This window comes from Panicum virgatum, chromosome 6K, assembly GCF_016808335.1.
Source record: "Panicum virgatum strain AP13 chromosome 6K, P.virgatum_v5, whole genome shotgun sequence".
Taxonomy (NCBI): domain Eukaryota; kingdom Viridiplantae; phylum Streptophyta; class Magnoliopsida; order Poales; family Poaceae; genus Panicum; species Panicum virgatum.
Window position 1 is genome coordinate 40,572,892 of NC_053141.1, and position 13,995 is coordinate 40,586,886.

General features: G+C 48.9%; 1 protein-coding gene and 1 long non-coding RNA gene across 2 annotated transcripts; one reads left to right on the top strand and one right to left on the bottom strand.

Annotated features, from left to right (window-relative positions):
• Window positions 1–3,688: 3,688 nt before the first annotated feature.
• On the top strand, window positions 3,689–8,978 carry LOC120712658. The gene is made up of 2 exons (XR_005690972.1): window positions 3,689–3,879; window positions 5,347–8,978. It is a non-coding gene; the product is annotated as an uncharacterized LOC120712658 (long non-coding RNA).
• Window positions 8,979–10,908: 1,930 nt separating this feature from the next.
• On the bottom strand, window positions 10,909–12,796 carry LOC120712659 (mitochondrial uncoupling protein 5-like). The gene has a single exon (XM_039998499.1). The coding sequence runs from the start codon at window positions 12,169–12,171 to the stop codon at window positions 11,194–11,196; it is 978 nt and encodes a 325-aa protein (XP_039854433.1). The 5' UTR covers window positions 12,172–12,796; the 3' UTR covers window positions 10,909–11,193.
• Between the last annotated feature and the right edge of the window lie 1,199 nt (window positions 12,797–13,995).

Here is a 13,995-nt window from a genome sequence, read left to right on the forward strand (position 1 = left end):
GTCCTAGAAAAACATAAAATAAGCTTACAAACCTATAATAGTTCAAAGAGATGACCTAATTTCTTCTTATCAGGCTTACGCTTCTTAACTATTAAGTTGTATGCATCAATCAATTCAACTCAAAAGCTTAAATTGATGGAAAGAGGTGGGCAATTCACTTATACTTTAACACTCTCCCTCGCGTGTAGGCTCTCCTATGCCTCAAATGTGAAAATAAGAGTCAGTTGCAATTATTTTATTTAATTGCACCTGCTGAGGTTCGAACTCGAGACTATCAGACCCAGGGCAGCGGGACTGCTCACAGACGTGGAATATTCTAGAGTAAGAAATAGCATATGGATACACCTTACCTCTCTTGTAACTACTCGTACGGCAGTAGTACTAGTTGATGTACATGGAAACTACTCGACCTCGTTGTAGTAGGACTCTAGTAGTACTCGGCTAGTACTTTCCATATAACCCTGTCCTCCCAGATTATATAAGAGCGGGCAGGGATCCTTCCAAAACATCTCAACACCTAAGGCAATACAAACGACCACATAGAACGTATGGTATGACGGTCTGAACCTGTCTAAATCTTCGCGTTCCTTGTACCATTGCGTTCTGATCTCGACGAGTCCGTACCTAAAAACAATCTCCTCGAAATATACCTCGGAGAGCTTGGCAGTAAAACACCGACAGAGACCTCTGGCCCTGATACCATATTGAGTTGCATATACCAACCAATTCAACCAAAAACCTTAAGCTGATGAATTATATCTTCATCCACTCGAAGAAGATATCTCGCTTGATGAATGTGTGTAGACAATCATCCAAAAGACTATCTCCCATCTTATTTCTTAACTTAATTCTTGCTAAAATCAATGATCAATTTTAAAAGATTATAAACCATATCATAAATCTTATTTCTCTCAGTTTGAACTAGCTTAATTGAGAGATAACTATGATTGGTCAGACATTTGAAGTTGTTCCCATGTCTACTATCACCAATATAATTGTTAAGTTGTAATTTGAATTTGATCAAATCTAAGTTAAAGAAATCATTAGAGTAAAAGAAGGCTGGCTTAGGATATTCCACGGCATACCCTGGCCACCCTTTGGGTCCGCCGGTGCAGCCACGTACCGCGCCGGGCCGTCGGGCGCGGCTAGCGGTCGGCGGGTGGAGGGAGCAGGAGGAACGGGGGCGGTCTGTCGGTGGGGTGGGTCGAAGCCGGGTCCGGCCGAGGCGGCACCACGTCGGCGCCGGAGGCCGGACGCAACGCGCTACGCAAGCGACGAAAGCGAAAGCGCGCGCGGCCGGCTCGCCCTGTGGCCTGCCTCTCCGACGCGGCGAGCTGCACGCGCCGGCCTCGGCCGCGCCTGCCGACGCGTGGGCCGGCCTCGGTCGCGTCCGGCAGGGGGCGCAGGGACAGGGAGCACTCGCTTCAGCATCATGCGCACCTTCTCTGGACTCTGGAGACTCGAGCGATCTGGATTTTTTTTTTTGATCGAACACGTAGACGTAGTAACATGCAAGGTAGCCAAGCCACCGTCTACGACGGACGGACACGATGAGACGACGACGGCGCTGTAGATGGTCTCGCCACTTGCCCACTTCCGATCCTCACCGTCTGCGCTCTCGCTGGAGAGAATTTTACACCCTGTTTAATTGTCAGCCGAAATTAGCCTCACCCTTTTCACACCGGTGAAAGATACTGGAGTACTAGAAGAAAAAAAAAACGGAGCCGAATCCAATGCACGTGCGCGACTAGCTGTTGGTTCAGCGTGGCCCGGGGTCTTCGACGGAGACTGCTCGGACGACCGATCATGCCTAGCGGCTAGCGCCTACTCCGCCTACCCGTGAACGTGCGGGCGAGTGCGAGCTCCAGTAGAAAGTCTCGGTCCGGTCGTACTTGCCATTTTCCCGAATGGAGTGCTCGGTACTCTACCATATGGAAATTAAAAGCCGTGGGACTTGTTGGCTTGCGGTGTGGTTTAGGTCGCAACGTTTTAAAAGTCTCCCAACAGAAATGCAGAATACTTGGCCAAAGCTCACGCTGCGTGTGTGTTCGTTTTCTAGCGCGCCAACTTTTTCCTCAGATATCGTAGTCGGGGGGCAGCGTCGTATTGACCAAGCTCGCAGATCAGCGTCGTATCCGAGTCCGAGGCCCAGCGGGGCCCACTCGTCTAGGTAGTTACCGTTCGTATCCTCATTTTGGTGACGAGAAGCGGTGATCTGAACGCGACGCAGTGGCCTAACTGTCGGACTGCATAATTAGCCAGCCTTTTGATTTGGAACAAATTACAAACATAGACCTCATCTGCGTGAAACTTAGTGGAAATTTTACAGAAAAAACTTCTTTTCCAGCAGGGGTGTTGCAGCTCTATCCTAGGCACAGCTAATGGAATTATGATCCCGTCGGTACCCAGGACTGGGGTACCCCCTCTTGCTGTGTCTAGACAAAAGTCTTGTAGTTATCCTTAACTACGCCCTGACGGCCGAGCAGCCGGACTCCTGTGGTCCGGAGTCCTACTCTCCTGGCAAACGGTCCCGGACCCGTTCCCCGCTTGGGGAGGGTCCGGTGACGCCACATGTCCCGGAGGAGGTAGCTCTCAGCCAAAACGGCTGGGGCCCCGGACCTCCTAGGGAGTTCCGGACCCCGCCGGGTCCCGGACCCCATATACTATCCGGACCCCTCAGCAGGGAGGAACCGACACCCCGCCTGGGGCTGGTTCGGAGCCGCCACGTGTCTGTGGGTGCGGGCACGCGCGCGGGACCGCGTGGCTTCCCCTGGAAGACTCGCCTACCTACCGCATTCAATACGGTAGGCGGAAGAACGCTCTGCCACAACAGAGCCTGAGGTGGCTTTTGCTAGGTTGCACTGTTACCAAGGCGCGCAGTGCAGTCGCTGGCGCCGCCCACGCCGCGTATGTCAGTCTACTATGCCAGTTGGACACGACGGCTCGGTTTCGCCCATTATGACGACTGCACGGTAGCCTCGACAGACTACGCCGCAAGCTACATTGCCCCAACGGGCGCCTCGCCGATGGGACAAATAAAGACCCCCCTCGGTCAGAGAGTCTACAGGGCAATGAAGCGTATCCGAGAAGAGATTCTCAACCGCTGTAGTTCCATTGAAGCCTTCTGCGCAGTATATTATACATCCACGTTAGACCCACCTGTCAGGGTCTGAACGCCTGTGTATGCGTCCCCTTGGTCTATAAAAGGGAGACGCTCGCTAGAGGAAAGGGATTCAAGCTCGGCTGGGCTGAGGATAGACTCATTCATACTAAGTACACCACACAGTGGATGTAGGGTATTACGCTCCGGCGGTCCGAACCACTCTAAATTCGTGTGTTCTTGTGTTCTTGCCCCCAAGTTAGATCGGCCTAATAGCTTGGCACTTTCCCGAGTACTCCCCCTCGGGGAATAGGCGGGTGCGTTCCGCTACCCGGCTGTGGGTATCCTAAAAGCCCAAAGGGATTAGGCGGGTTCGTTCCGCTACCCGGCTGTGGGTACCCCAAAAGCCCAAAGGGATTAGGCGGGTGCGTTCCGCTACCCGGCTGTGGGGACACCAAAAGCCCAGATCCCATGGTGAACAAACGGCCACTTTTTTTTTTTGTCCAGCTGAGCTGCGCATGTGGTTTTCAATTTCCATCCTTTATTGAAGTCGTTGAGGAAATTGAACGAAACATTCCTGCCGCTTGGCCTTGGCGTCACGGGCCGGGGTGGGAGCCCACTAGCCCACTGGCCAGTCAGTGACATTGCCCCGAGCGCCCCCGGCGCCGCACCACCATTCCTGCCGCCGGCCGGCGTCCGCCGCCGCAACAGGATGGTTGTTCTGTACTACCAGTACCAGCCAACCCGCCCGGCACTCCCCCGCGCTTCGCCGTCGCAGCGTAAGATTCCGGACCCCGCTCGTTTCCGCCTGGACCGAGCTAATAGCTAGGCCACTCTCCTCTTGCACGCGCCCACATTCTCTTCTCGCATTGCAAGTCGACCCACTCCGATCAGCGATCACAGCCGGATTGCCCAGTCCATAGATCGCCGGATCCACCGCCACGAGCTTGCTAAATATAGGCTTATCCCCTCCTTTTCGCCCGCACGCGAGGCGTGGACCACCGCACCGGTGGATCGAGCGTTCTTAAAAACCCGCAGTCCAGGAGCAATGCGACAAGCGGAAGATGACAGGGGGGAGGAGTTACTCGGCCCCGAGCGGGCCGCATGTGCCGGTGGTGGTTTGGTTCGGAGCGCGCCTCTAGGTGTTCGATGCAATGGGTCGGCAGGTTAAGTTGGCTGTTAGCGTCCTGAAGATCCCGCGTCAGCGTCAGGAATTTGATGGATAGGTAATCGACGCGGATTCGTGGAGTTGCGAGTTGGCGCGTGCGGTGTAGGTGTTGTTTAGGTAGGATTGCGCCTTCCGGAGATTCCCGGTGTCGCCGTGGAGAATATTCATGCTTCGCGGTGATGGCTTAGTTCAGGTTTCGTGTAGTTGTTGTTCTCTTCACGAGGGTTACCACCTGTTACACCATCGAAAATGTAATTGATTGCAGGGGCATGGCAATTTGACTGGATAGGTTAATTTGGTCCCGGGTGCCCCTGACAGAAATAGAATGGACGGTGATTTGATTAAAAGCCTTGTTGTCTTCTCTGTTGCAGTTTCAGTAAGTAGCTTTTTTATTGTTATGTTTGGGGACAGGTTGTCCAAATTGGGTAGAACAGTGGTTCCTGTGTGGTGGTCCTTTAGTCCAGTGCAGATCAGCCATTCCCAAGTTACACTAGATAAAGAATCCACCTTTGTCCTAAACGACGAGAGTCCTTTCTGGAAGTGACAAGTTCTTAGAACTTTGACAGAGTAGTTGTGGTTAGATGAGATGGAGCTTTCAGTATGCACTCGGACAAAAGCTCAAAATTCCTTTTAGAAGTATATCCAGCCTTTAGATTTAGCATTTAGATTGGTTTCCATATGAAAAGGTACTCCAATTCTTTTCATCACGTTCCTATGTATGTGTATATGCTTATTGTTTGATGATGCTACTCTTTCTGAACATGGCTCCAAGGATTTGCCATAGTTGCGTTGTACATTTAAGATTGCCTTAGAACTTTGTTCCGCACAGAAGTTGTGTTGTTCTCCCTGGCATGTATCATCTATTTGCCAGTGATGTGCTATCACTACCAAGATAAGGCTGCTGTTCTTTAATGCACATGCACTTCATTTCTTATTTCGCATCCAATCTTTGAATAGCACTCATTTGTATAATTTGCTTCGATGATCTGATATATTTACACACCACACTTAATTTTTCCAAGAATCCTTTGCGAAGGGACATAAAGTTTGATAGAAATAGATTCACATTTACTTTCAGGAAAAATGAAGTGTCTTCCACTTTCCTGATACAAGCAAAGGACGCCAAAAATATTTATTATCATCTCAAGTTGAGTCTACCATAAATTAAGAAACTGCTAGATCACTGTAAGTTGTACTGCTCAATAGCCTATCTTTGTCTATGAACTTTATCACGACCATTACTTTAGCTAAGTTCAGTAAGTTGGTATCAAAATCCAAGTTTACTACATGCTTCCAGATGATAGATACAAATTGTGTGATTCATGTCCACAACGTCACTGTCTTTGATCTCTATCGCTTCAGGCTTTCACAATTAGTTATCCATGGGACCTGCCTATAGGCTATAGCCTATAGCTCAACCATTTATCTTCACAAGGGGCACATTCGAATCCCAACTACTATTCAGTTTTGTATCAAGATATTTGCTCGATGACACTGGAAACTCTGCAGTTTAGCAACCTGGAATCTTTGGAATAGGTTGTATATTGACAACAGAGTAAAGTGTCATTCTAAAAGTTATTGCTACCCTGATTGCCCACGATAGAATGGGAAGTAATTAAGATTCTCTTTCTCTCTTTTCTAACATTTGCAGTGAATACTCTTTTGATTGTTATTGGGGACAGGTTGTTGAAAATGGGTAGAACACTGTTCCTTTCTCGTGGTCCTTTAGTGCAATGCAGATATTCCACTCTGAAGTTAAACTAGATTAAGAATTTGCTTTTTGCCTTAATTTATAAGAAGCCTTTTTGAAAGTGACAAGGGCATTTGCTAGTTATTAAATGGTTAGCACTTTGACAGAGTAGATGTTAGATTAAATGGACTTTTCAGTTTGCACTTGGACAAAAGCTCATAGGTCCTTTTAGAACTTAGAAGTATCCCTGGCCTTTGGATTTTGCGTTTGGGTTGGTTTTTATATGAAAAGGTCAGTCAACTTGTTTTCATCACGTTCATGTGTATGTATGCATCCCTATTGTTTGATGCTGCTGCTCTTTTTGAACATGGCATGATGGATTTCCTATGGTTGCATCGTATATTTAAAATTGCCTTAGCTTTTTTTTTGAGATCTAAAATTGCCTTAGTTAGAACTTAGAAGTTTGCTTCCAAAAGTTTAGTTCTGCTCAGTGGAGAAACTGGATTTGGGGCAAGGCTATTGTCCTGTAAACTGTAATGCACATACATTTCTTTTCTTAAGGTGAGATACTCTTAGTAATGCTCATTTGCTTCCATGACTGATCTATTCATAACAACATTTTTTTTCAAGAACCCTTGTGAAGGTTGTTTAAAGTTTGATAGAAATGGATTCAAATTTTCTTATCAAGGAAAAGAAAGTTGTCCTCCCCATTATTTGATTCCAAGGAATGTAAAAATTCTTTATCTTCATCTAAAGCTGAATATAGACTCTAAAATAAGAGAGGGCGACACCACCATATGTTGTCTACTGTCCAATAGCCTATCTATATCTACTGTCCAATAGCCTATATCTATATCTATGAGCTTTATCACAACATTAGTTCCAATAAGGTGATATCTAAATTCAGAAGTCCACTACATGCTTCCAGATGATTGATAGGAATAGGGTAATCCATGTCCCTGGGGATACTTTCTTTAATCTCTATAGGTCTCTCAGGTTTACACAAGCAGATTCACATAGACCATTCGTCCATGAGACCTTTGGCCTATATAGATCAATAGTTCATCTTCATAAAGAACATGTTCAATGTCCCAGTAGTATTTTTTTTTCAAACTAGTAGTGCATGGTTTTATTTATCAGGATATATCCTCTGTAACACTGGAAACTCTGCAGCTTAGGAGTTGAAATGCACAAGTTAGTTCACATAACTGTAAAGTATCGTTTTGAAATTTGTATATTAACACAAGGGAGAAATAAATGTTAAGCAAACCGCTTTGTGTTTAAGTGTTTGTGTTGTTCGATGTGCTGTGTTTAGGTGCAATCCTGTATAGCAGTAACAGAGTGCTTGAGTTGTTTGATGTATGTGTGATGTTGAGTATAGGTTTGGCTGCTGAGCCTCTTCTTTTGTAGTTTACACCCTTGTCTTAGGTGTTCACAAATAATCATGTGTAGTCTTGCCTTTAGGTGGAAATATTGTTATCATTTGTAAGACCTCTAACTTCATGCTATTAACCTTTTATTGCTCTTTGGAAAACCATACAACTTGTCCTGGGGGCAAAGATGAAAAAACAGTAAGTGGGCCAAGTCCAATAGGCTGATAGATTGTACTGGTCAATTCAGCCCACTAGATATTACAAGTGTGAAGTGTCTGTCAACTAAAGAATTCTTGTTCTCACTTCAAGCCTGAGGAAAACTTCCGTGTTGTCATGGAAACTTCTGATCTCTTGGCAATTCTTTATTGTGATGTGTTACTTTTCACTTACTTTCATGACTTCCTGTGAATGTATATACAATTAAAACATGTCGCTTCTTTTCTGAAAAGAAAATACATTTGGCTTCATTCTCTCTGCTGGCTCTCTGGTGTTCTTTTTTTTTTTTGATGGGGCTCTCTGGCGTTCTACTACTTCAATTCTGCGTCTGTACATGTTGCAGGTCAAACCAATTGGTCCAAGTGATAATGGCATATTGGAACGTAGTAATTCTAACAATTGATCAACGACATTAAAGATCAATTATAACACTGATGATAATGAAAGTTGAGAATGGTTTCCTCAACGCACAGCTACTTCTATAATTAAATGACACACAGCTCCCTTCCGTATTCGAGAGAGGGAGGGAGAATTCCATTCTGTACTATATCACTATTGCTTGCATCCTTGCGACTGTACAAGCAAGATTTCATGCTAAGAACCTGGGTGCATTGCACAACAAAGCTTTTCCTCAGGTGATTTCTGTGTTAAGACGCATGCTGGCTTGATAAATGATTGATCTTCGAGATGATCTCTACATTTTGTGCCTTTTGTTTTTTGATGAGAGGGTTCACTGACTTCTCAGTTTTACTGTTATACTTAGACCCTTTGGTGTTACTAGAAAACATACCAGCCGTCCAGCTGTGTAACTTTCTGACTTGTATTGACCCTCTTATCAGTTTGAGCATCGTGTTATTCTGATTCTGATTATCATTGTCAGATGGATGTCTGAAGGTAGTCGAGGACCATGGTTTTCTCACAACAATTTTGTTGTAGTTTGTAAGGACTAATTAAACTATCATTTGTACAATCAGGCATGCAGCTCCAGGTTCCTACCCTTGAACTAAATGGCAGGATGGGCATATAGTGCGAACTCTATTTTTGGCTTTTTAAGTTTTCCCAACTGGAAGCTCTGCCTGTGTAAATTTAGAGAAATTTATGAAACCTATCAATCTAGGAAAAATCAACTTTCAAATCACATCCTATATGCAACCTTCTTGTACTTGGGTACAGAATTGCATTGGAGATATATTGTTAAATACATAATTTTTTTTGGACACTCCATTTCTTAGGAAAGTATGCTGTAGGAAATCCTCACAGATCTTGTGAGGTCCGTTTTATTCTGACCTCAGCATTTAGATGTATATGTAAATCTAACTTCTTGACACCAATTGAACATAGCACTAGCTATGATCTTGCATATCTTTTAGGTACATGTACATATACTTAAACCATACTTATTGTTATCAATTTCACACAGTCCAAATTGTAGACTCCTAGTCATTATTGTTTGATTCATGATCAACTAATCTGCTGGTTCTGCTTGATACTACACAGTATTCGCCTTAGCCTTATTTTTTCTGTACACGAGAGAGTCCATTCCTCTAATAGTGCTTGTCTCCGATAACTCTTAAGCTTTTGCTAGCATTTTCATTGACTGCCTGTCTGCCACAAAGCACCGTGGTATGCTAGCTTGCTAAATGGAAATTTTCAGCACGAGTTAGTTATAACTCACACGCCACAACGTAAACAGTGTGCCCACTTAAAGGAATGCCAAGTTGACAGTTTGTTTCTTTCCTACAATCGACAGATGCAAGTTGGGGATGGGATTCCTTTTACGGTTACCTGCCCAAAACTGAGCCGATCCTTTTTTCGCCACTACTAAATTACTAATAACCATCGCATATGATTTGCGTTGTTCAGCATCGGCCTTGTCAGCCTGCAGGATGGTCTTAAGCATGGTGTCAACGCCTCAACGGTTATGCTTACAAGTAGAAGAACTTCAATCGTATTTCGATTTATATGCTGAAATTGATAGAATTCTGTTCTGCTAGCAATCAGCAACAATGTTTTTCTTTCGCATCAAATCAGCACCAGCCACCAGCCATAGCCAGCCGAACAGAGTGAGAACCTGTCCTCTTTTTTGGACAAAATATAATTTGAAATCTGAACACTACGTAAACAGAAATATCTGTGTTTAGTTGGTGAAAAAATTTGAGTTTTGATACTGTAGCACATTTCGTTGTTACTTGACAAATAATGTCCGATCATGGACTAATTAGGATTAAAAGATTCATCTTGTGTTAATCAGTTAAACTGTATAATTAGTTATTTTATTTAATTGTATTTAATGCTTCATGTATTAGTCCGAATATTCGATATGATGGATAATGTAGGAAATTTTTTAAGAACTAAACAGGGTTACCTGAAACTGCAAAGTCTGGCCAGCTACAAACTCTACCTGATCCGCTGGGAGCCTGTGATGTCGCGTCGGGGACCCGCTACTAGCACCATGTTCGTTCCTGCGCTAGTGCTGCTGCAGCCAAGGTTGGCACCCAATTTTCCAGACGATTATTGGTTAATCGTGCTCTAGGTCCGGTAACTGACAGCAGAGGGCTAAAGGCGTCAGAGCCGCACTTACTAACGCTGCTATTGGCCTGTAATGGTCACCTTGACACCCAATTTGCATCGGCATCAAGCACTGTCACTCTGTCAGCCACCGAGAGAACATTTTGTTTTGCTTGTGTGAACGTGGACATTTTTGCGAACGGACCTGGTCCGGTGGCTAGCTCAGGCAGTGGCCGAGCTGCCCACCGCGGTTCGAATCCCATCGGGATTCAACCGGGTGTCGCATCTCGCATCAGGGAAAATTCCCCAGCGGGGTGCGTCTGTGTATAGGTGTGTGCGTGTGTAAGTTTCGGTAGATGTGTTTTTGGATTTCTCGATAGTCCATCTGTGTTGAGCGCGCGGTCAACATAGATGTTCCATTAAATTCTTATATGATTTCCGTGGACACTTTTAGGCAGGATTTGATTTGAATCTTCCGTTGGAGAGAAAAGAGTCAGAGTAGTGCTAGCCGCGCTAGACTAGACCCTGGGGCCCTGGAAACAGCAAGTCGCTGTCGTTCGGTACCAGATGGTACTAAGTTTTCTCCTTTTTTTTTCAGATCGAACGACACGTTTCCGGCTTGGCGCGTTGCCGTTCGCTGCGCGGGATCTCGTGACGGCCCCAGCTAGCTGCTGCCGGCAGGCTGGAACCGGGGAGGGTTCATTCATGGCCCGTCAAATCCCCAAACCATCTGTTCTTGATCGAGCCTAGAACACACCATTTATTGTTGATTTCGAGCCCCCTAACCTACCTCAATCGGGTTCAATTGTCTATTCATTTCTTTCAACTTCCAACACCTTTGGAGCTCACAGAGTTGAAAGCGTGAAAAACTGCTAGACATTGCTGCAGCGATTTTTTTATAAAATATCTGAAATTTCCATTGTACATCTGGTCAAGTACTCAATTCAACATTCCCTATTTCCATCCATTTCAACAGGATGCAGGAAAGGGATTAACGCTAGGCTGACACGGGATGCAAGCTAAGGCGGGCACGGCAGCCGCAATGATTCGTAGCAGCCGACGCGGTGGTAGACCGGTAACACGGCGGCGGCGGCGGCGGTTGTCGTCATCATCGTCGTGGTGGTGGCGGCGGGCGGTCTCAGAACTCGACGCCCTTGAAGACCTTGCGCACCTGCTCGAGCGTCACGAAGAGCACGACGGTGAAGGGTCCCTGGCGCATCACGGTGGGGATGAACCCCTTGTACAGCGCCATGGGCCCCTCGGACCGCACGGTCTTGAGCGCGCAGTCCACGGCGCCGGCGTACGGCGGGGGCGCCCCCGGCGCCACCTTCATGTTCATCATCCGCGTCTTGACGACGTCGACGGGGTTGGACGCCGCGGCGGCGACGAGGCCCGCGGTGAAGCTGGCGGCGACGTGCGTGGCGAGGCCGTCGGCGCCGGGGCCCCGGCGCGCGAGGATGGCCTCCTTGGCCTGGTCGTAGGTGGCCAGCTGCGACGCCGTGACGATCATGGCGCGGTTGACCGTGAGCGAGGAGCCGCGCCAGAGGCTGCGGACGCCCTCGTCGCGCGCCATCCGGCCGATGGCGTCCCCGACGCTGCGGTAGTTGCGGCGCTCGGCGAGGGGCAGGCGCCCGTCCGCCTGCATCCGCACCATGGCCACGTCGGCGGGGTTGCCGACGGCCGCGCCGACGCCGCCGGCGATGAGCCCCGCGGCGATCTTGCGGTGCAGGGGGAGCACGCCGCCGTTGTCCTGGGTCCACTTGGTCTTGAGGATGTCGTAGAGCCCCATCCGCGTGGTGGAGTAGAGCGTCTGGCGGAGCATGGTGGCGGACACCCCGGAGAAGAGCCCCGCGGCGCCCTCGGAGCGCAGGATCTGCGCGCCGACGGACAGCGGGCCGGGCTTCCGCGGCGGCGCCACGGGGACTTCCTGCGGGAGCGCCACGGTCTGGCCGCCCGCGGGGACCGCGAGCGCCGGGCGCATCGCCGGCTGCGGCGGCGCCGCGGCCGCCGCCTCCCCCTGCAGCTGCATGCGGACCTTGATGAGGTCGAGCGGGTGGGTGGAGCAGCCGGCCACGATGGAGGCGATCCCGCCCTCGACGAATCCCTTGACCCCCATTGCTCGCTCCCTCGCTTTTCTTCCTCGCCGCTCCGCCTCGCTTTTTATCGGGGAGGATGGATCCGAGACCAAAGGATGCCGGGAACCAAAAACGGAAGCTGCTCCAGGAAGCTCGAGAGCAGACCCCGAAACGAAACGAAAAGGAAAAGGAAAAACGCGAGATTTAGCTAGCTTCTTCTACTGCTGGCAATAGGAGCTGGCTGGGGCACGTCTCGCCGGGAGGTGGGAATGGAGGGCGCGGAGGCTACGCGGGAGGAGCGTGGGACGCTGGTCCTCCGTGACATATGCTGCCTCGTGCTTCCGCGGTGCTGGGGCGGCGGGCGCCGGCGCTATTTATAGCCGGGCCGGCGCGCCGCGCGGAAGAGGCGAGGAAGGAGACGAGCGGACGGGGGGAGGTGGGGTGGCTGGCTGGCTGGCTTCGCGGTCGGGGCGCGGGACCTCCAGCGGTCGGACTGGGGAAGGCAGATTCGTCCGTAGTCGATGGCGTGGGGAGGTCAGGAGGAGGTGGGTGGGGAGGGAGAGCCGGAGAGGCAGGCGACCTGGCCGCCAGCCCCGGCGGCAGAGCTTTCCGGGGTTCGCTTCGCCTTGACGCCGGAGGCGGCCGGCTGGCTGCGGCCGCGTCGGGTCGGTGGCCGGCTGCCTGCGGGGCTCCCCCGCACGTCGCGCGGCGGCGCGGGCGCATAGGAAACGGAAAGCTGGCAGGTGCGCGGCGCGGCTTGGCCGTTGCTGCGCATCTGGGCCGTCCGTGGGTGGGCCCCGGCTAGGGTTTCGGAGCGGACGGTGGCGGATCTTCCTCGCGGGAGTTTTTCTATTCGCTGGCTGGGCGGAAGCGACGGACGGACGGCGCCGGAAGTAGGCCGGGACGGGACGGGCCGGGACGGGACGGGACGGGACGGGACGGGGCGTTGGAATGGAAACGGGATGCTTCATGACGGCGGCTCCGCCGTTCCGTTAAGTTGACGGAAAGGGCGCGTCCCGGGGTCACAGCTTAGGAAACGGGGAGCAGAAAAAGTATGACCAGCTACTGCACAGCGGCAACGCAAGTGTGCCTTTGTGATTTCTCGTTTGTTTGGAACGGAACGGGAGTGATATGATTGTGTCCTGGTTTGGGCATGAATTTGAGTTGTTTTAAATTTTCCACTGCCGTAGGGGTGAGGCTAATGCAACATTGGAGATGGTGCAAAACTAGCTTCAACCTGAACTTGTAGGATGATAGTGATAAGCTTATTTCGACCTTTAATTTTAATTTTAGAGGCTACCAGCAATCTAGGACCTGAAAATTCCACCTAGAGTCCACCTTTTTTCTTTGACTCCTCTCACTGAATAAGATTATACTAATAAGATTATGACTAGGAACAATGTGGCTAAGAGGAAAAAAATAATATAGGGGATAAGAGATGCGTTTTTTTTTGAACTTAAAGTGTACCCATACATTTGCTTTCTATAAAAGCTGGAGTAATTCTGTTTCAAAAAAAAAAAGACAGATGCCTTTTTTTTGCAATGAGGAAACTCCTCATCACCTCTTTTTTGGCTGTGTAATAGCTATTCAAATCTGGGGCAACATCTCTGAATTGGTAGGCCTTAAGTCTGGTGATGATTTTATTTCAATTGGTAAACTGCGGCTTTTTGTAACAAAAAGTATGCTGCTGTTAATATTGTCTCCTCCAGTGCCCTGTGGGGGGCTTTGGAAGCTAAGAAATTTTCTCTGATTTCAGAATGGGAGCTGGAAAGATGTCCAGAGCGTGCTGCATCTGCCCAGCAAAGAAGCTGCCAGAGACGGAGCTCTTGGCAGGAAAACCGAAACTCTCGGCAAAACAACCTGAA